This window comes from Protopterus annectens, chromosome 1.part2 (genome assembly GCF_019279795.1).
Source record: "Protopterus annectens isolate FY-2018-M chromosome 1.part2, PAN1.0, whole genome shotgun sequence".
NCBI lineage: Eukaryota > Metazoa > Chordata > Ceratodontiformes > Protopteridae > Protopterus > Protopterus annectens.
Genome location: NC_056727.1, coordinates 257,281,195 through 257,303,163, shown reverse-complemented (window position 1 = coordinate 257,303,163; position 21,969 = coordinate 257,281,195). Strand labels below are relative to the sequence as shown.

Genomic DNA, 21,969 nt, shown 5'->3' with positions numbered 1-21,969 from the left:
AATTTCAATATTTTTAAGGAAAAAACCAATTTTTATTTCAAATTTTTTAATAATAACCCAAAAAAACCAAAAAAAAAAAAATATATTTAAATTAAAAATTCCCAACACAAAATTTAAAAAAAAAAGTAAAAACCCGCAAAACCTTGTAAAAAGGTGGAAAATCCGCCCTTCTAAAAAAAATTTCCCGGTTTAAAGGGCTTATAAAGGCCCTGCCCCGGAACCGGCTTAAAAAGGGGAAATTGGTACCCTTTTTTGGGGGTAGGATGACTAACCAAGGGCCCCGGTAATCCAAGGGGTTTTATGCTTGTTTTTGTTTGCTTGTTAAAACCTGAAACGTAATTCCCACCTAAAAGGGCTTTAAAACTTCTGGTGGACCCAGGGGTATTTCCCTTTCCCTTAGTACATTTCCTTGTTTCCCCTTGAAAAAAAGATGTTTTCCCTTTTTTTTTAAGTTTTGTAACAAAGGGGGAAGTTACCTGGGGAAAATTTCTCACAAGCCCCGACTTTAAAAGGGTTCACCCTTTACCCCCTTTTAGGAAACCTTGTTCCCCCCTTGGCCCCTTTTTTCAATTAAAAGGGAAAAAAACCCCCCAAAATATTCTAAAAAATGTCCAAAGGTCAAATTTTAAATCCCTCCCCTCCAGCTGGGAACTGGGGAAACTTGAGGAAATGGGTTCAACTGGGCCCCCCGACACCCAAACCCCCTCCTCCCCCCAAAAATTCCAACCCCAAAAAGGGGGGAGATCAAATTATAAAGGTAACCCCAACCCCCAGGTTTGGCCGTAACCCTCAGGGGGAAAGGAAAAAACATTAAAATTTTCCCGTTTAAAAGCCTCCACGACCCCCCCAAACCCCAAACCCCCCCCTAAACACAAAAAAAATAAAGGGGGCTAAAAAAAATTGGGGCCTTAACACCCCAAACCTAAAGCAACCACCCAACAAACCCTACCCCAAAAAACCCTGAAAATAAAAACAAAAGCCATGGCCAACGTTACCCCCCCCAAAAGGGGAAAAAAACCAAACCCGATACACCAAATGGGGACCCATCTCCCGGACCGGGTTCCCTCACCGGTGAAACCCAAAAAATTTACGGTATTCCTTTCCCGGGCCCCACCCCGCCCAGGAAACCCAACAAATAAAAATTCTAAAACAAAATTTCCATCCCCCGGGGGGAATCCTTAAACCCCCGGCCCCTTGGAAAAAGAGAGGAACCCCTTTTAAAACATTTAGCCCCAGGGCGGTATGAACCCTAAAACCAAGACCCAACCCCCCCAAAGGAATTTTTGGCCCCAAATAAACAAATATCAATTTTAAAAGGGCTTAAGATTGGGCAAAACCCCAAAAGGGGGGGCAAACCTGTCAGTATTGAAAACTCGGGGGAACCAAAATCTTCCCAAAGGGGGGGGTTGGAAAAAACACCCCGGGGGTTTGGATAATTCAAAGGCTTTCTTTAGTTTTTTAGGAAGGGGCCCAAAGCCCAAAATCCAAAATACAAAAATAAAAAAAAAAAAAAAAAAAAAAAAAAAAAAACCCCCCCCCCCCCCCCCCCCCCCCCCAAACCCACACAAAAACCCCTTTGGCCCAACATCCTTAGGCCCTGGGAAACCCCAAAAGGTTCCCCCCCCCGGCCCAAAACTTTTTTCCCCCCCCACCCAAAAAAGGGGGCCCCAAATAAATTCCTTTTTTCCCAAGCCCCCCGAGGGTTGGCCCGCCCCCCCTGACCAAAACCCCCCAAAATGCCCCCAGGTTTAAAGAAAAAAAACCCGCCCCCCTTCCTTCCCCCAAAAAAGCAAAAAAACACAGCATTTAAAATGGGAAACCCCAAAAACCCCGGGGGTTTCCCGGGCTGGGGGCCCTACAATTGAAAAAACCTTCCCAAGAAAAGAAGGCCTTTAAACCCAAAAAACCCAAATTAAAACCTACTGGTTCCCCCCAATCTTTAGCCCCTTACTTACAAGGGGAATTAATTGGGAACCCCCCCAAAAAAAAAGTAAAACCAAGGGGGGAACAGTGGGTTTTTTCCCTCCCCCCAAACCCCAAAGGGGGGGGTGGCCCCCCCCAAAGGATCCTGGAAACTATCGCCCCATAAGCCTGACTAGCTTGGTCTGCAAAGCTATGGAAAGGATCATCATGGACCTCATAAATAAAGATATTGGGGACCTACAGACACTGGATCCTACCTAGTTCGCTTTGTTAAGGGCAGATCCTGCCTCTTAAACCTGGTCGATTTCTTTCAAACAGTCACCAAGGCCATTGACGCAGGGGAAGGTGGTCCACACAGCCTACCTGACCTCAGTAAAAGCCTTCGATACAATACCCCACTCGGGCATTATAGATAAGCTCACCAGCTTAAATATAAACCCCTATGTCACTAGATGGGTTGCAAATTGGCTCAAGGACAGAACCCACATGGTTAGAATTGCTGGAGCCATGTCAGACTCCAAACCAGTTACAAGTGGCATCCCACAAGGCTCAGTCCTGGGACATCTCTTGTTCGGTATATATTTCTTGGAGGTACAGGCCAACACGGAAGGACTGTGGCTGATCAAGTTCGCAGATGACTGCAAACTGGGCACCATAATAGACTCTCCAGCCGACACAAGCATTCTCCAAAAGGGCCTCATAGAAACAGACAATTGGTGCCAGTTAAACGCCAAAAAGTGTATAGTCATCCCCTTTGGCAAAAACAAAGTGCCCACAAATTACGACATAGGCGGTATTCCATGAAGTACAGAAGAAGTAATTAGGGACCTGGGGACCCAAGTTGATAGCAATCTCTCATTTGACAACCACGTGGCCAAAGTGGTTAAAAAAACTTCTTGTATAGCCCACCTAATCATGAAGGGATTCACATCTAGATCAGGGGAGGCCATCGTGCCTCTTTACTCATCCCTCATCAGGCCCATAATTGAGTACAATGCCCCTTTTGGGATGTACCTTACCAGACACCTGCAGCAACTGGAAAGACCCCAAAAGTAACTCACCAAGAGGATCAAAGGGCTCAAACAGATGCCATATGCTGCCCGGTTAAAGAAACTCCTGCTCTACTCAGTGGCATAACCGCCTGTTCAGAGGCAATCTGTGCCTGACGTATACAGCCATGTCCAACCCGGAATTAATGGACATGCTGCCCTCAGAAAATCCAAATCCCATCAAGTTACGCGCTCGAGAGACTGAACCTCAGCACTGAAATAAATAGGACATGCTGGAGGGACAGATTCAGAACCCAGAAGCTCCCTTCACTCTGGAATAAAATCCCAGTCCAGGTTAGGCAGAGTCCCTCATTGACTCTCTTCAAGAGGAATCTTGATGAGTGGAAGGGAGATCGTAGGTTTACCCCGGGTATCACTTCTGTGTCACTGTTAGAGGCACAGTATACTAACCTCGAAAAAGGGCATAGCAAAATAAATTTACAATGGGTGGCGAAAGCCAAACACATTCTGGCTAGGCTTATAAATGCCCTAGGGCAGATAGCCTAGTATGAACCTATGAACCTATATATACATACATACACACACACACACATATATATATATATATATATATATATATATATATATATATATATATATATACACACACACACACACACACACACACACACACACACACACATACACACACAGATATATAAACGCACACACATATATACACGCACACACAAAGACACATACACACAGATATATATAATAAATTCAATAACCAAAAACCGGACAATGGAAGAGCTGCAAGTAGAATATATGTTTTAATCACACAACATTAACGCTGAATTTGCACAAGGCATTTTCGTCCAAGTATCCCTCAGACTTCTTCAGACAATGTATAACACTTCTAATTACATACATTTACATATTTCCCCTTAATTGATTACCAAGTTGATTAGTGCCTTAAAAACATACAACTATTTATTGTTAAAATTCTAGAAATAAATTAAATGTAATATACAAAATGTGTAAAGAACCACCACAATTCTTTAATATATATATATATATATATATATATATATATATATATATATATAAAATATTACAGTTATATCAAATACTATATGTTGTCATTTATTATAAAAAATAAGTAAATAAATATAATAAATGACTAAATTAATGCAACAGGATAAAAATGAGAATGTAAAAATATTGAACTATATATAAGTATATATTGTGTACACACCACTAGTATCAGATTTAGATCTACGCTTTATCAAAGCACTCACACATATATAAACACATGCACACACACACACATATATATATATATATATATTTATATATATATATATATATATATAGATAGATATATATAGATATATATATATATATATATATATATATATATAGATATATATATATATATATATATATATATATATATATATATATATATATATAGATATATATATATATATATATAAACTTCCTTCTATCCAAGTAAGGTATGGGCAAACACATAAACTTGTAACACAGCCCTGAATTCAGCACTAACCTGAAAACTGGACTATACTAGCTTAGAAAGGCAGGAAAACAAGTATATATATATATATATATATATATATATATATATATATATATATATATATATATTTTTTTTTTTTTTTTCTTTCAGAAAATAAAGCAGATACAACAAAAAAAAACACTTTAAATGCACAGAAATGGCTATCACACTTTAGTGTGGAGCCTACAACAGTTAAACATGTAATTTAAACACAAAAACGACTTTGTTAAAGTGCAGGCAGTAAAATAAGTACAATATGTAGCTGAAACAAGATTTTTAAATCAGAAAAACTCTAGAAAATTAGTGTTTTAGGCGGAATTAGCTCAAGGCAGCAAGAAAGAAAAAAGGGTAGTTTTCTGCAGAAATATTAGAATATTTGATATGGAAGATGTAAATTCACTTGAATTCAACATCAAGAACTCCAACATCATTTACATATTATTCCCCAAAGTACAATATACAAAGTTATTCCCCCTTCCTGGGTTTGACGAGATCAGTGATGGACCAGAATTTATGAGGGTTTGATTTGTGTTTTCTTTAGGTGTTTATTAGGGGACTTTGAGATATTTCATAGATACCCATAGTTCTGGAAATCTGAAGTAGTTTTATTAAAGTACCAAATTCTCCACATTTTGTCGCTCTTTTGCATTACTTGCTTAGTTGATAAGTTAGCCATGAAGCCTTACAGGTACAGACCAAAAGTAGTGAGTATCGAATTATATTAAGTGTACAGTGCAAACAGTAGTGTTACAGAAAATGCATTTAAATATAACTGAGCATTTGAATTTGAAAAATAAAATTTCAGGATTAACAGTCCACAGAATAATCTGGGACAAAGGAAAAGGGGAGTAATACTACTAGAAAGATTTCAATAGTGATTGAAAAGACAATAGTAGATTTGTGGTAGCAAGGGGTTATTGGCAGTAGAAGGGTTAATCTGGCATGTACTTGTATTCCACCTTAAACTACTACTACTGAGCTTAGGAGAATTTGGGGAAAAATAAGCTTTCAGAAGGAAATTTTAGGGTTGGGAACTGAACCTGATTTGCAATAGTGTGGAAGCATCACTCTAGAAGAAAAAAAAGGGTAGATTTCTGCAGAAATATGAGAATATTTGATATGGAAGATGTTAATTCAACATCAAGAACTCAGACATCATTTACATATTATCCCCCAAGGTACAATAACTGGGCAGGAATGGAGAGAAACACCACATCACAACCATGTGTATTTAAAAAGCTCTCACTCTTCCAGTAACTGTTTCAGATCACACACCAGTATAAAATACGATAAAGATGTAGGATAATGAAGTAAAACTGAGACATTAGTACTTTCCTACTTATCAATTAAACTGAGAAATGTTAAGGAATGGGTAGTGGAAATGACTCATAGTTGTAAGGGAAAACAGAAATTTCTTCTGAAGGGAGTGGGATAAAATGAAAATGGAGTTAGAGAGAGATTGGAAAGCACAGGATTTATTTACAAGGGTTGACAAATTGGAGTAAGCTCAGAATCAACTGTGTCAGGATTGCAGCTAAGGAATATACAGGAAAGCTACTAGAATGTACCATAGGATGAAAGGGAATCAATATTATTAAAGGTTAGAGCTTATATCATGTGAAACCACAAAAGATGCAGTGAGCTGATACTGGTGTACAAAATCATGTTAAGGAAATAACGGGTCACTCTGAACAGGAAGGAAAGAGGAAGAAGGGGCACAAGTAGCACACTACAGGGCTAACTATTCCCTGGATATCTGAAAGCACTTTTTCATCAAAGAGGGGGATGTGGACCCCCAGAATGAGTTACTGGAATGGGTGATTGATAGGGAATCAACGGAAAACATTCAAAAGGGCATGGAAGAGGTGGGAAAAAGGCCAACAAGGGAAGGCAGGGATTAAGTAGAAAGTTAAAGCACTTAAAAGGGCAGACTAAACAAGCCTCCTGTCTTATTCGGCCACCAAGCAAATGTAACTGATGTTTAACTCCTGAAAAGTAAACTCTGAAATGACTGACCAAGAAAGGGTCAACCAAAAATGGCTCTAATAACCATGGTCTGGGAGTCATTCACATAAGAAAGCCCTCAGTCTCATCATCCATTCCTGACTTGACTCAAAAGAGCAACTTCCAGGGATTAGGCTGTAGAATCTCCAGCTGTAACAGATATCCTGGGCAGGGTGGGTCAGGAACGAGAAGTTATGTACTCACCATAACGTTTGATATATGTGGTCCATCTCGCCTCACATTCTTACTAACTGGTTTGGAGCCGAACATCGGCTCTGACTTGGCCAACTTATTTATTCTAGCACGAAGTCTCTAATTGGCTGGGCTAATCTGGTATCCCATGTTGCACTGCTCCCTAACCCCAGATCTAGTTTGCAGCAATCAATAATCACACCTCATGCACAAACACAGTTCAGTAAGGTAGACACCATCCAGGGTAGCAAAGAAAAAAACAACCAATACCGAAGGGTACCGAAACCAATGTCGCCTCCAAATCCTCCAGGAAGGGGGTCAGGTGGGAGGGAATGTAAGAATGTGAGGCGAGATGGACCACATACATCAAACATTATGGTGAGTACATAACTTCTAGATGTTATGTGGTCCAATCTCGCCTACATTCTTACTAATGGGACAGCGTCCCCAGCACCTCTATCCTGGGAGGCTCAATGGAAGATACTCCTGAGAACAGTGGAACCAAAGGAAGCCCGGCCCCTAGAAGCCACATCTAATTTGTAATGAGTAATAAAGGTGTGGGGAGAAGCCCACGTGGCCGCAGCATAAATTTCATCCAAAGATAGCCTGGAATGATAAGCTAAAGAAGCGGAAACAGCCCTGGTGGAGTGAGTCTTGATGGGAAACGGTAAATTTCTGTATACTGACGAATAAACATAGGAGATGCAATCAGAAATCCATCTGGAAATTGTAATCTTAGAAATAGGGGAACCTGTTCTATTTTCTGAAAACTACACGAACAGTTGGTCAGACTTACAAAGTTGTTTTGTCCTGTGTACGTAAAACCTAAGCTGCCTGTGTACATCCAATTAATGAAATTTAAACTCTGCCTTGTTGAAAAATTGGGGGAATAAAACTGGCAGCTCAATGGACTGATTGAGATTAATGGCAGAGGTTACTTTCGGAAGAAAGGACGTATTAGGTCTCAAGGAAACCCTGTACTTATGAAAGATTAAATACGGGGATTTGATTGACAACGCTTGAATCTCCGACACCCGTCTGGCTGATGTGATGGCTATTAAGAATGCAGTCTTCCAAGACAGAAATTTTAATTCACAGGTGGCAGCTGGCTCGAACGGTGATTAAGTCAGTGCTTGTAAGACAAAACTTAAATCAGATGGCATGATGGGTTCAGACACAGGAGGCCGTAGTAACAGGGTGCCCCTCAAAAAGGCCTTACATAGTTTATGAGCCATGAGAGAAGGTTTGTATGAGGTATAACAATTAGAAATAGCGGCCAGATGGACCTTAATGGTCGCAGGAGAAGAACCCTGTTGAAAGAGTGTGGATAAAAAAATCTAAGACAGCAGGGATGGGGGTAGTGAAAGGATCCAGTCCCTGGGCCTGAGCCCAAATAGAAAAATCTTTTCCACTTGCTGGAATAAATCTTCCTGGTAGAAGATTTATGAGAAGAAGATAAAATGTGCACCACCTCACGTGAAAAGCGATGAAGTCTAAGGATGGAAGTGGAGTAGCCATGCTGTCAACCTGAGGGTCCGCAGGGAGGGATGGGACTGTCCCGACATGTGTGTCAGCAGGTCTGGTGCTGGGTCCAGAATCCAAGGACTGTCCACTGCATACTGATGAAGAAAGGAGAACCAGACTTGGTGAGGCCAGTGTGGGGAAATTAGAATCATCTTGCTTCCCGAGGAAATGGCTTTCTGAATCACTCTTGGTACTAGAGGAAACGGAGGGAAGGCATACAGCAGACTGGGAGGCCACTCGTGGACTAGAGCACTCCTGGGTGACTCCCCCTGTGGGGGGATCAGAGTGAAGTAGCTGCTGTACTTGGCATTGTGGGGATTGGCAATAAGATCGCAGCAAGGCTGACCCCACCTGTTGAAAATCTGTTCCGCAACTCGGCGGTTCAGGGACCACTCGTAAGGCATCAGAATAGATCTGCTTAGCCTGTCTGCTATCACATTAGCCTTCCCCAGAATGTGCGTTGCCACTAGGAACCGTCGGGAAGACACTGCCCACTGCCACACTCGCATGGCCTCTCTGCATAGGGGATAAGATCTGGTTCTCCCTTGCTTGTTCAGGTACCACACCACGGACATGTTGTCCAAGTGAATAGCAATCGTTCCTAGGGGGAGAGCTCTGCAATGTCCGCAACGCCAGTAACACCGCTCTCATCTCTAGAATACTGATGTGCAGATGTACCTCTTGATCTTACCACGTGCCTTGGACCGTCCTGCCAAGATAATGCCCCCCCACCCCATCTGGGAGGCGTCCGTGGTCACCATGGCAACTGGTGGCATAGGAATAAACGGACTCCCTGTGTTCAAGTTGGAGGTGTGTAGCCACCAACAGAGGTCCTGTTTGCACCGATCTGTGATTAGGATCAAATGGGACAGGGGAAGCTTCTTGAAAGGACCATTGGGCAGAGAGGAGCCACTGCAGAAGCCTCATGTGTAATCTGGCTAGGGGTTACTAACATGATGGTTGCTGCCATGGATCCCAGGAGCTGTAGAACCCATCTGGCCTGAACCTTCTTGAGGGGTAACAACACGCGAACCTGACCCTGCAACATCTCTATCCTTTCTCGGGGCAGAAACGCTCGCATATGGATGGTGTCCAGCTCTGCGCCTATAAATGTAACACGCTGGGAGGGCAAGCAAGGCAGACTTTCCCCAGTTCAAGGTAATTCCTAGTTGATGGCAAAGGGCAATAGTAGTTTCCCTGGCCTGAATGAGAAGATGCCTGGTGAGGAGCCAGTTGTCCAGGTATGGATACACTTGGAATCCTTGACGTCGCAGGTGAGCTGTCACCACTGCCAGACACTTGGTGAACACTCTGGGGGCTGTGGTGAGACCAAAGGGCAGGACACGAAATTGGAAATGACTGGCTCTCAGCCAGAAGCGCAAGAGACTCCTGGATGCCCTGTCCATTTTGATATGATAGTAAGCATCCTTGAGGTCGATGGAGCACATCCATACTTCTTTTCCCAGTAATGGAAAAATAGACTGTAGGGTGACCATTCTGAACTTGGACTTTAGAACATAGCGATTTAGACGGCTGAGATCCAGGATAGGCCTCAGGTCCCCTGTTTTTTTTGGCACCAAAAAGAGTCTTGAGTAAGTCCCTATTGCGAGGGCCTCCTCTGCCCCTAGTGCGGTGTCTTTTAGAATAGCCTTCCCCTCCTCTGCCTCTGGAGGGGACTCACCTTGAGCAGCAGGGAAAGACTTCTGTGACTTTTTGAACCACATTTTCCCTCCCCTCTGAGCCTTGGGGTAAGGCCTAGATGGAAGGGAAAAACGGACCCCAATGGCAGACAGGGTCCTCCCCTCTTGCTCGCATCTGGTGAGGGTGTCTTTCACTTTGGTCCCAAAGAGTGAGAACCCAACAAAGGGGGAGTCAGTGAAGGAAGACTTGAAGGCTTCCGCGAAGTGACGCAGGTGCATCTAGGCTTGCCTCCTGAGGGCCACACCTGAACTAGCTGCCCTGCTCGGTCCTTCAGCTGCATAAGATATGAGCCTCATGGACGAGTTAACAATCGAGCCAAGGGTAGACAGCTGGGCATTAACCGTCTGCGTTAATGCCTCAGGTACGTTACCCGTCAAAGTATCTCCTAACTCTTTAAGGAGATCTCTCTGGAGCCGAGTAAAATGACACAGGTAGTTCAGAGACCAAAGGGTGAAGGCCGCTGAAGAGAGGGTACGCTTCCCGTACCGATCCATACTCCTGGACTCCTTGTTAGGAGGATGGACGGAGGAGGAAGACTCGGCTACTTCCTGTTGAGTGGCCGCTGCCACCACCATGGCATCCACAGAAACCCCTTTGGACAGGAACTCTTTCCCAGGGGGAGCTGAAAGAAATTTATTAGGGCGTCTTGGGACAGGTTCCACTGAGTCAGGAGTCTCCCACACCCTTAAACAGATCAAATCTAGGAGCTCATCGAAGGGTGGAGACACCCAGGAGGTGGAGGGTTGAGCCCCAAAGGCCTTGAGGAATACAGACTCCTCCTCAGAGGGGGTTTTGGACGACCAGCCGCCTCTCTGCCTCAATCTCCAGGATGTCGGAGAAGGAGACATCATCAGAGGACGACTTGGGGGACCCCTCTGACTCTTCGAGGTCGGTATCAGAAGTGAGAGACTCATCCTGGGAGTCTATGTGTTTCCTCTTGCACAGCTTCTTTCTTGGGGGCTCCTCAGGCACAGACTCCGAGGGGCCCTCAGAAAGTTGGGGACCGCTCATGGGGGTATCCCCAGACCTTGGGGCTCCGCCGTCAACTAATAGGGGGACATCAGAGGCTCTAGCTGGTGTGGAAGGGGGCAGAATGACCGATCCGGGTGATGTCACTGAAGATCTGGCCAGTGCGCTCCTCATGGCCTTGAATGCGGGTCCCCCCGAATCGGAGGACCGACCAACCTCCAAGGCCACAACCGGAGCTGAAGTTCCTCGAGCTGAAGCGCCGAGTGGGAGGCTCGGAACAGACATGAGTCCCGAAGTATCCCCCTCGGGCCCGACTGAGGAAACACTGGTTCCTAAACCAGAGGACAGAGCCGACATGGTAGGAGTCAATGTCGGCACCGATAAGGCCTTAAGAGGTATCGGCCCCGGCAAAACATCACCCGGAGCCGAACACTCCGGCTCCGAAGACAAAGGATGCGCTCGGAGGAGGAACCATCGGGGCACTCATCGGGACTGGCTCCGAAGCCGAAAAAAGTTTTGCCAACACAGGCGACTGCAGGAGCCTCTGGACCACCCTATCCACATCCAAATCAGAGAGTCTGGAGGACTTGGAGGAGAGAGAGAAGGTGACTTGATCTCCTATCTGGGGATCCACGTCTAACACTAGGAGACAGGCTCCGAATGGGCTCTAACAAAATTGGAGCCGAGGCAGATTCAAGAACCACAGCTACCTCCTGCGGCCCAAGGACAAGGGAGCCGAGGAGGTAGAATCCAATTTGGTAGACTTCTCTGGAGGCTCCAAAGATACAGATGGAGCCGGAGATCTTTTATTAGCCTTAGAGGACTTGGCTTTAGATTGTGAACCAGAGAAGAGTCCAAGGACTCCTCAAAGGACCCTTCAGTATCAGTTTATTTTTTCTTTCTTGTAGCACCTTCGGACTGGAGACGTGACAAAAGCTACAGGACTCTTGCAAATGTATAGCCCCCAGGCAGTATACATAAACCGAATGTCCATCTGTTATGGACATCTTGTAGCTGCATTTAGAACATTTCTTAAACCCAGAGGGTTTATGTTCCTTTTGCTCCTTAGACATAATAAGATAAGCACACAATACAAATTCACAACAGGACCTTAGGCCACAACGGTTAAGGCGGGAATCACCGCTAACAACCACCGACAAGAATCTCCAAGTTAAACGATTCCAGAGATGACAACCCACACACACACACAGAAGCGAGAAAACCCACTTGTTTTAAGCACAGGAAAAATTAAGAAAACAAGCAACAGAAGGAGGACTAGGTCCTCTAATTTAAACGGGCCTAGCCCATGGGAACAGAGAGATACCAAAAATCACTCGCACCACAAAAACACGCTAAACACCAAGAACAACTAGCTAGTGAAAAAAAAAGAAGTTTTGAGCTACTTAGCCACAGCCAAGCGAGACCACGTCCTAGCTACATGAGCGGCAAACGAGATCTGGGGTTACGGAGCAGTGCAACATGGGATACCAGGTTAGCCAGGCCAATTAGAGACTTTGTGCTAGAATAAATAAGTTGGCCGAGTCGGAGCCGATGTTTGGCTCCGAACCCGTTAGTAAGAATGTAGGCGAGATTGGACCACATAACATCCCTGGTATGCACACCCAAATGGGGGTATGCCTCCCCGCCCCATCAGAAGCAATATTTGAGGCATCAGACTGCCAGCGAATGTTGAGATCATCACATGCAATGACAAGGGGTGTGGAAGAAAGCCACCTGGATATCAGACTTGCATGTAGACAGGTCAGACCTCAAATTGCTCTGAGTATCTCTCCTCATGGCAATGTTCTGACCTATGTATAGAGTTGCAAAAAGGACAAAAGCCTCCTGCTATTATCACCTGAAGAGCTCTTGATTCTTCTGAACATTAACTAGGTCAAAAATGTATCCCTTCTTCACTTTTGACTGGGTAAACAACTTCAGACATTACTGACAGATGTCAATATTGTGTTTCCTCCTTAAAACAACAGTACAGGTAATGTTGATGAAGGTCATCACTGGTTGACTGGCAATTTGATGGGAAAAAGTGACACAGTCTCCTGAGGCAAGACTTTACTGATGTCAGCAACAGCCAAGATCAAACCATGAAAGAGACGAAGTCGGAAGCTGAGTGGATGTTTGTGCTGATGTAGCCACTGTATGCATGTCTTCAGGCATACAGATATGTCCAGTTGCGGGATATTACTGAACAAAATTGGCAAGTTGCAACTAAAGGATTTACCCAACATAGGACCCATCTAAGGGTGGGTTGCGGAGGTTAGATCAGGACTTCTCACTGCCCCTCCCCAGACAGTTCTTAGAATGTTCAGGGATATTTTCTTGGATATTAAGGTACAGAATATAACAATCTGCCACTGTACCCTTACAAATACAGTGCAGCGTAGCTATGCAATTGGTTGCCATGGTAACCAGATGGACAGAGATGTCACTACTAAATCAGAGAATGATGATGATGATAAAGATTGCTATTTAAAAATCTGATGTAATGCCAACACAACACAAATAGTCTGAAAAGTTAATGAATTTCCCACATTAAATGGAAAACAAGCATCATACAATACATCTTATCATCACTGTGAATTGCCTGTAAAGTACTGAATTCTGTGCTTATGTCAAGAAAACTGTCCCTGTTCTTCCATCCACTGCTCTCCTTATTGTGTCCCGTCTCCCTTCCACTGCTCTCCTTATTGTGTCCTGTCTCCCTTCCAACATAACACCTTTGCATTATGAAAAAAGAAAGAAGAAATAGGACAGATCAAAGAATTTGGGGCCCAAACCATGAACCTATAGGTTTCAAATTCCACTAGGTAACTTCTCGAAGAGACTTAAACTGGGGGATGGATGGGAAGGACATGAGGAAGAATGAAAATGGACAACAGAGATGCCAAATTATGGCAAGTACATAACTTCTGTATCTGATGTTGTCATTTTCATTCTCCCTCACTGTTGAGTTAGAATTCCCAGCTATGCAACTCCTGGGTGGCCCTTAAGGAAAGATATGCCGGAGCACTGAGAGCCGAAGGATGCCCTGCTTCTGGAGACAATGTCCAATGTATAATGTGACACAAATGTATAACTCCTAGATCAAGTAGCTACAGCACATATTTCATCAACTGAGGCCTTGGCAGAAAAAGCCAATGAAGTGGCCATGGATCTAGTACAGTGAATTGTATGGTAAAAAAACTGGCACCTTCATGTAAAAGTGAACTCAGAAAAAGGAATACAGCCTACGTAAGAGCTGAAAACAGGTCAATATTCTCCTTTGAAGCCCAAATCGAAACTCTGTTCCATTTACTCTTATAGACCTTTTTTGTGGAAGCCTTCTGAGAAGTCAAGATTATGCTGCATACTGGGAAAGTTAGCCTGGACTTTCTTATAATCACTGGAAGTGGAGAAACCATGTGGTTAGTCTTAGGGTGTGGTGACTGGGCTGATGATGTTTTGATGGGTGAGAAATAAAGTCCCGAGTGGGATCCAGTATCCACAGGGGTACTTGAGGTTAGACCATAAGAAGGGGAACCATACCTGATGAGGCCAGAAGGGGGCAATGAGGATTACTGAGCTCTTCAGCCTGCTGGCTTCCTATAGAAATTTCAGGATCAAGTGTAGAGGGGGGTAAGCGTAAAGGAGGCCTGGGAGCCAATAGTGCACTACAGCATCCCTCGGTGACTCCCCCTTCAGGGAATCAGAGCGAAGTACTTGCTGCGTTTTTTGTTTAGGGGAGAAGCAAAAAGGTAGCAACAAGGCTGGTTCAAATGGCTGAGCATCTGGTTTGCTACTAACTGATTGAGGGGACCACTCATGAGGAGTGAGAATGGACCTGCTGAGGCTGTCTGCTAATGAACTGGTGTCCCCAGGACTGTGCATTGCAATTAGAAAATAGTTTGAAGAGATCACAGATTCCCAAACTCTCACAGCCTCTCTGCATAACAGGTAAGACTGGGTTCCTCCTTGTTTATGTACCAGACCACTGACATAGTCTGTATGAATCACAATAGTCATCTCTTAGACACTAATATGAGCTTGGTCTCATAGGGGGGAATCACGTGCCTTGGACCATCTTTCCCCAATAACGCCACTCTCACCCCAATTGGGAAGCATCCGTGATCACTGTGGCTACTGGGGGGGGGGGGGCGGCTGCCCAGAGATAGATCGTTTTACTGCATCCACCAATGGAGATAGTTCTGCAGACTGCAGTTAAATCTGACAGGAGCAGACAGTGACTGGCAAAGAATGGACCAATGAACAGCCGGGGTCCACTGAAGAACTTGCATAAAAAAAATCTTGCCAAGGGTATTAGGATGATGGCCACTGACAGAACCCAGCGCTCTGAGAATTAACTTTGCTTATGAAGATGGAGGGTCTAATAAGTCCTGGACTTGCGGTCTCAGAGAAATTATGTGATGCAGAGACAATGAAGATATTTGTGCTGAAGTGTTCAGTTGCGTTCCCATAAATTCTAGATTCTGCACAGGAGTCAGGTTTGATTTTTTCAGATTTATTGAAATACTCAGGTAATTAAAGATATGGACTAGGTAATCCCTGGCTCTTGTTGGTGCAGTAAGGAACCAATCATCCAAGTATGGAAACACCTGGACTCTTAGCCTCAGGTGAGCCACAACGACTGCCATACTTTTAGTAAAATACCTGGGGGGCAGTGGTGAGTCCAAAGGGCAGTGCTCTAAATTAGGAATAATTGGCTCCCAGCCAAACGCGCAAGTGTCTCCTGGAGCGTTTCTTCATTTGGATACATGTTTCCTGGAGATCTATGGAGCATATCCAATCATTCTTAAACAGAAAAGGCAGAAGGGACTGAACTATTCGGAACTTCGACTTCTTGACATATAGATTTAGGCTCCTGAGATCCACTACTGATCTTAGGTCCCCAGTTTTCTTTGGCACCAAAAAGAAGTGTGAATAAGTTACATATCCTACTTGTTCAGTCGAGACCTCTTCGATGACTCTTTGTATAGAAGTTTTTGAACTTCTTGAATGACAAACTCCCGCTGACTGGGTGGCACGGTGGGGTGTATTCTCCTGGGACTTGGAGGTGTAGGTGAAAAGGGAATGCAGTAACCTCTGGATATTAGTTTTAGCACCCAGGCATTGCTTGTTATATTTGTTCAGGCATCTAGCTGCAGGGATAGACGTCCTCTGACTGCCTCCAGAGACGGACAGTCAGGCAGCTCTGATATGGCTTATCGGGAAAGGGTTTCTTCAAGCCCTGATTTTGTGGATCCCCCCTGCCTTTAGGGCAGTGTCTACAGTTGAAACCTTTAACTCGGATGCTGGAAGAAGTATCCCTATGCGGATCCTGGAAAGGTCCTCTAGATTTCCTGAACCAAGTCTTCTTCCCACCTCTGATTCCTTGAGAAGGTTCTCTGGGGGGGGGGGGGTAGAAAACTTGATTCCCGTTGCAGACAAGGTCTTTCCGTCCTTCTTGCTGTGGGCAAGCATTTCTTTTACATATGGCTCAAATAAAAAGGAACCATCAAAGGGGGCATTAATGAAAGTCGCCTTGAAGGGTTCAGCAAAATCACAAAGTTTCAGCCAAGCATTTCTCCTATGGCTATGCCTGCAGCAGCTGCTCGTGAGGTGCCTTCCACAGGATGCAAAATCAGCCTCACTGAGGAATTTGCAAAAGGAAGAGTCGCCAATTGGGGAGAAACCTTTTTAAGGTCTTCCTCCGACAAGGTCTTGGAGAGAGTTGGTTAATTCTTTGACCACATCTCTCTACAAGCATGTAAAATGTGCCAAGTAGTTCAATACTGTCGGGTGTGAAGGTGGCTCAGGCAAATGTCTGTCCAACTCCAGAGAATACTTACTTGGGGGATGAACAGAGAAGCTTTGTTCGGCCATTTCCTTTTTTTGTGGCTGCTGACACAACAATGGCATCAACTGGGACACCTTTACTCCAATGTAAGTTGTCGGCAGGTAGACTAACAAAGGTGTCCAGATGTTTTGATGTTTCAGCTCAACTATGTCTGGCTCCTTTCCAAGCCTGGCGCGAAACTAAGTCAATGAGTTCTTTCATTGGGGAATTCATCCAGGATGTACACGGGCCTGCCCCAAAAGCATACAGGAACACAGACTTCTCTGAAGAAGGATTTTGGGAGGACCAGCCAACTTTTTGCATCAGGAGTTCAAGGATGCATCCAAAGGATTCGTCAACTGGTTATGAGGAGGATCCTTCTCCAACAAAAATCAGTGTCCTCGGTCAAGGACTCCAGGGAGAAGTCCAAGTGCCTCCTCTTACACTTTTTTTTTTTTTTTTTACGAGGGACGTCCTCTGTGGGGTGTTCAGGGGAGGTATCAGAAGAAAGGGGGACCCCTTGCTGGGAAATAATCTGGAGGCTTAACGAGGAAGCCTGACCTATGGCAGGATGTATGGGCTCAATGCTCAGACCAGATGAAGGATGGGGATGATTCTGGAATTGAGGAGAAGTTTCTCTGATCCTACAGAAAGCCTCTTCTGTGACCTGGAAGGCCAACAGACCGAGAGACATCCCACCCTCTGAGCCAAAGCTGCTGGAGGGTAGAGAACAAAGCCCACACAGGATCAGAGGCCTCCATACAGAACTGGACCTGAACTGTCAAAGACCGAAGTCCCGAAGGGAAGGATGCAACAAACTCGGAGCCAAAGCCAAACCTCCCCGCAGAGCCGGCACCAATGTCCTGGATCAGTTACTCACTCTGATCTAACAAATGCGGAACAGGGCTGGTCAGAGACATAGTAGAAGTCGAGGAAGGGAGTTTCCTTGGATCTGACATCAACTCTCTTGGGATTCCAGGATCCTGGGTTTCCAAAACCAGGGGTCAGATTGGAAAATGAGATTGTAATATGGGTGATTGAGTGCTCACGGATCCAAGATGGGATGCAGAAAGCAGAACTCCCATCTGTATCTCAGCCTTGAGGAACCTCCGCATAATCCTGTCCATATTGGCATCAGAAAAACTCTAAGAAGACTTGGAGGAAGACGCTGTGAAAGGGTGCCTAGATTTGGATGGTGTTTTCAATATATGACCTGGGGAGCCAGAGACAACAGTTTAATATTTAGTACTGAAGCCTTAGGATCTGAGGTTGCCCTGCTCAGAGTGGAAGAACCGGAAATACAAATGGTGTCTGTCAAATCCAAGTAAGTTCTCTGATCCAAAAGTGGTTCTGATTTGCTCAGATCTGATGAGGCTTTCCGATCTGGAGAAGGTCTTGTTTTGTTCAGCTCTGAAGAGACTGGATCCAGAAAAGGTCTAGTCTTGGTCGGATATGAAGATGTTGGATACGACAATCTGGGTCAGATATGAAGATGTCGCATCCAACAACTTTGGTCTTTTTTCCTGACATTCTGGCAAAGCCCTCAGGGAGGCTGAGAGGGCTCACCGCTTAAGTTCCTTGGAACTGGAAGGCTTTGAGGGGGTTTGGGCTCCAGAAGAAGGCAATAGTCCTTTTACAATCAATTTATTCCTCCTTTCCAAAAGGGCCTTTGGATTAAACGCCACATAGAATTAGGAGTCAGTATCTAAATGACTTGGTCTCAAGCAACAGACGCACTTCTTGTGGGCATCCGAATTTGGAATTTTATGCCCACAAGAAGTGCATCTTTTAAAGCCTGTAGGTTTGTCAGTCAGTCAGAAATGCAGGCAGAATTTCCAATACAGACACTCTTCTAAACTACGCTAACGAAGTTCACACTATTTGTAAGCTAAACAGTAACACTAGTAAGACTATTTTTTTTTTTTTATTATAACTATTTAGAGAGAAAGGTGCCAATGACACCAGAAGGAAGGTGAAAAGAGAAGGGGGAGGGGCTGCAGTCCCCAATGCCTGCGAAAAAAACTTGGGAGTGGAGGATGTAAAAGTTAAGCAGTAAAAAGTTAAAAATAAAGAAAGCTCTTAAAGAAGTAGGTAATTTAAAAGCTTTTACTTGTTTCAATACAGTAAAGTAACACTTGAGACTCTGAAGCACATCTTGACTCATTGGCAGCAAACGAGATCTGGGGAATTAGGGAAAGTATACTGCATTATGGTAGATGAAGGAGCTCCAGACTCTGATCCTAAAGTCTTGAAAATATGGCCAGATTAGATCTGACGTTGGTTCCAAAGACCCAACAGTGAGGAAGAATAAAAATGACAACACTAGAGGAAGAATAAAAATGACAACACTAGATATAAACATTTCGATTCAGTAAGTATTCTGACATTTGGTTTTGGTCTAACTCTATTTACTAACTGATGTATCGATTGAACATTGACAGCGTTTATTCTGCCTTTTTTTCCTAATACAGGTATATGAGCGTTTAGAAATCTTAAAACACTCTGAGATAGGTACACATTACAACTTTTTTTATGAAATTTAAAACAGCCTCACAACATCCAAAAAGGTAAAGAAATTATGGTGCTTTATGAACCTCTATTTTGAAAACTGGTAGCTAAAATTTATTTTTTTCTAAACTTTACACAGCCAGAAAATCACTTATCTAAACTGTAAAAACTAAATCAAGACTCCACACACCATAAAGTGAAGAATCTACTAATCAGTTTGACATGGAATACTTACGTATCTGCAAGAACTATCCGTGTCCTAGTTACATTTTCTATTGTGAATTTCGTTTTTCCTCCTTTGCCAGCAATTCTTCCTACTGCTCTGGAAAGGTGATCTCCTTTTAAGGGTTTGACTAAAAGTGAAAAAAATACAGACAAGGTCAAACAGCAATACAGCAAATGCAAACACCAATGCCTCTCCCAACTACTACTGGTCAATGCGGGCATGTACGTGCATATTAAGAAGAAACGCATGGTATAACTGTTTCATACATGTTTAACAATCAGATATGAATCCATAACTTAACTTCCTTATTTTGTAATGTACGTTCAGCTGTACTGAAAGTGAACCAAACTAAGGAACAGCTTGCTGCTGCAGAGGATTGGTTTCTACCTGGGATCACACCTCAAGCTTTGCTGACAGAGTTGTGTTTGTGTTGGGGGTAACTGTCCAAATGCCAGCTTCTCTTTTACTTACACACACACACACACACACACACACACACACACACACACACACACACATGGTGGTGGTGGGGGAGAAGCAGCACTAACAGCTGCTGAAGCACTAACTAGGGAGGACTAGAGGGCACTTTGATTCAAACATTACAAAGAGACTGCTAGATGACCTATGCAACATGCACTGAAGTGTGGTGTACTCACTGTGATAGAAAGGCACATGTGCATCCCCCAAGCAAGAGGACAGGGTATAACAGCAGCCTTGGCCAACTCTCAACTCATCACACAGAGACACCCTATTATGGAACTTTAGGAATTCTATGACAATTCTACAGTTCACAGTGAAATCCAAACTGCTTGACAGTAATGGTTTCATCTGTACATTACAAACACACACAAGTTATATTCAGCAAGGATCAAAAGAAACAATCATTCACAAAATAATGACTGTGAGATAATGCCCAGAACAGTACATTTAACATGGGGAAACCACTTGGGTAGTAAATGATCACACATTAGTTTACGTGCCATGAAATGCAATGGAAATATCCATAAAATGGCACAAACATACTCAATTTTCATATCTTTTTTTCTCCCAGAAGATATCTCAACTGTTAATATATGACGCTCAAAGCAATCACTTTCCTTTATCTTGCTAACATAGAATGGAACCTGGTAGATGGGTGGACAGATGGAGGGGAAACCAACCAACAAGTCAATACCTTCAGCATAAAGGAAGGGTCTTGTACTCATTAACACCCTGTCCTTTTGAAAGATTATGTAACGTTTTAAATAAAAAGCAAGCAGTTCAGAGATTATGTGGTGCAGTAAGAGACAATGATAGCCATATATTGAATCAGTTTTTTACAAACATATTCTCTAGTGAAGGAATGGGAAACCATACAAGAGCTTTTAACTCCAAAAGGGAATAAACAAAAACAAAAAAACAAAAAAGGAATGTACAGTTGCGGAAAATCTTACCCTAACAGCAGATGTCCTTTTGACTGTTGCAGCATTCATCACATATAGATCTCCTTCTAATGATAATCCAATATTGGGCAAGTACACCAAAGCCTTTACTTCCTCCCAGTGTCATACGTCAGATGTAGGCTCCCCGCACAAGCACAGGGTAAAGGTGACATATGCATGTTCAATACTCAGAACTTTGTAGCCGCTGGTCTGACCACCATGGATGAACGTTGGTCTGAATACCTTTCACTCAGCTGGTCTTTACTGAGCTGTTTACAGATAAGTGCTCCACTGGAGTTCTTCTTTTTTTACCTTATTTTGGTACTTATGGTTCATGTCATCCAGGAAAGGAAAATGTCAGTGTTAGGTAGATTCTCTATAAGGATAGTCACAGAAGTGTTTATTTTGTATAGGTGCTTTACACGATCATACCCAGTGTACCATTTGTCAGGCCTTTGTTCCAAAAACTCTTTGCAATCATCTGTCTTCTTGAGAACCAATGTCTCAAACTTTGACCAAGGGTACCATGGCAAAATCTGCTCCAAAGGGGCACTTATTTGTAAGCAACTCAGTAGAAACCAGTTCAGTGAAAGGCATTCAGACCAACGGTAACAAAGGTCTGAATATTGAGCATGAATAGGTCAAGCTTTATGGCCTATGCCTGTGTGGGGAGCATACGTCTGACATACGACACTGGGAGGATGTAAAGGCTTTGGTATACTGCCTGGATATTGGGGTAACTTTGGCAGGAGATCCCACATGTGATGAATACTGCAACAGTGATAAGGAAGGACATCAAAAACTCCAGGTCTGAGCATAATGAACTACTATGAACAAGTCCATCTCAGAGAAGCCCCACTGAGTTGTCTGCCAAGCAAGAAGCTTACTACCTATTAGACAATTCTGTGTTAAAACATTCTTTTTATCAGACAGTGTATCCAAGTGCTGCAATTCTTCTGAGAGAAAAGACAACCTAAAAATTCACCCCGTATGCTACTGTTCATTTCCAAATTAGAACAGCTTCTCTGAATAAAGGGCATGTTCTTCCACATTGGGTCTGTTGAGTTACCACATTACAGCAGCACTGCCTACCCTAATCTGCA

The 21,969-nt window shown here is 43.6% G+C and overlaps 1 protein-coding gene across 1 annotated transcript in view; it reads right to left on the bottom strand.

Annotated features, from left to right (window-relative positions):
* Window positions 1-21,969, bottom strand: part of PNO1 (partner of NOB1 homolog) — a gene marked incomplete in the record, with an annotated part of 355,670 nt that overhangs the window by 140,175 nt on the left and 193,526 nt on the right. Inside the window, 1 exon segment of the mRNA XM_044055944.1 lies at window positions 19,455-19,572. Coding sequence (XP_043911879.1) covers window positions 19,455-19,572 — 118 coding nt within the window.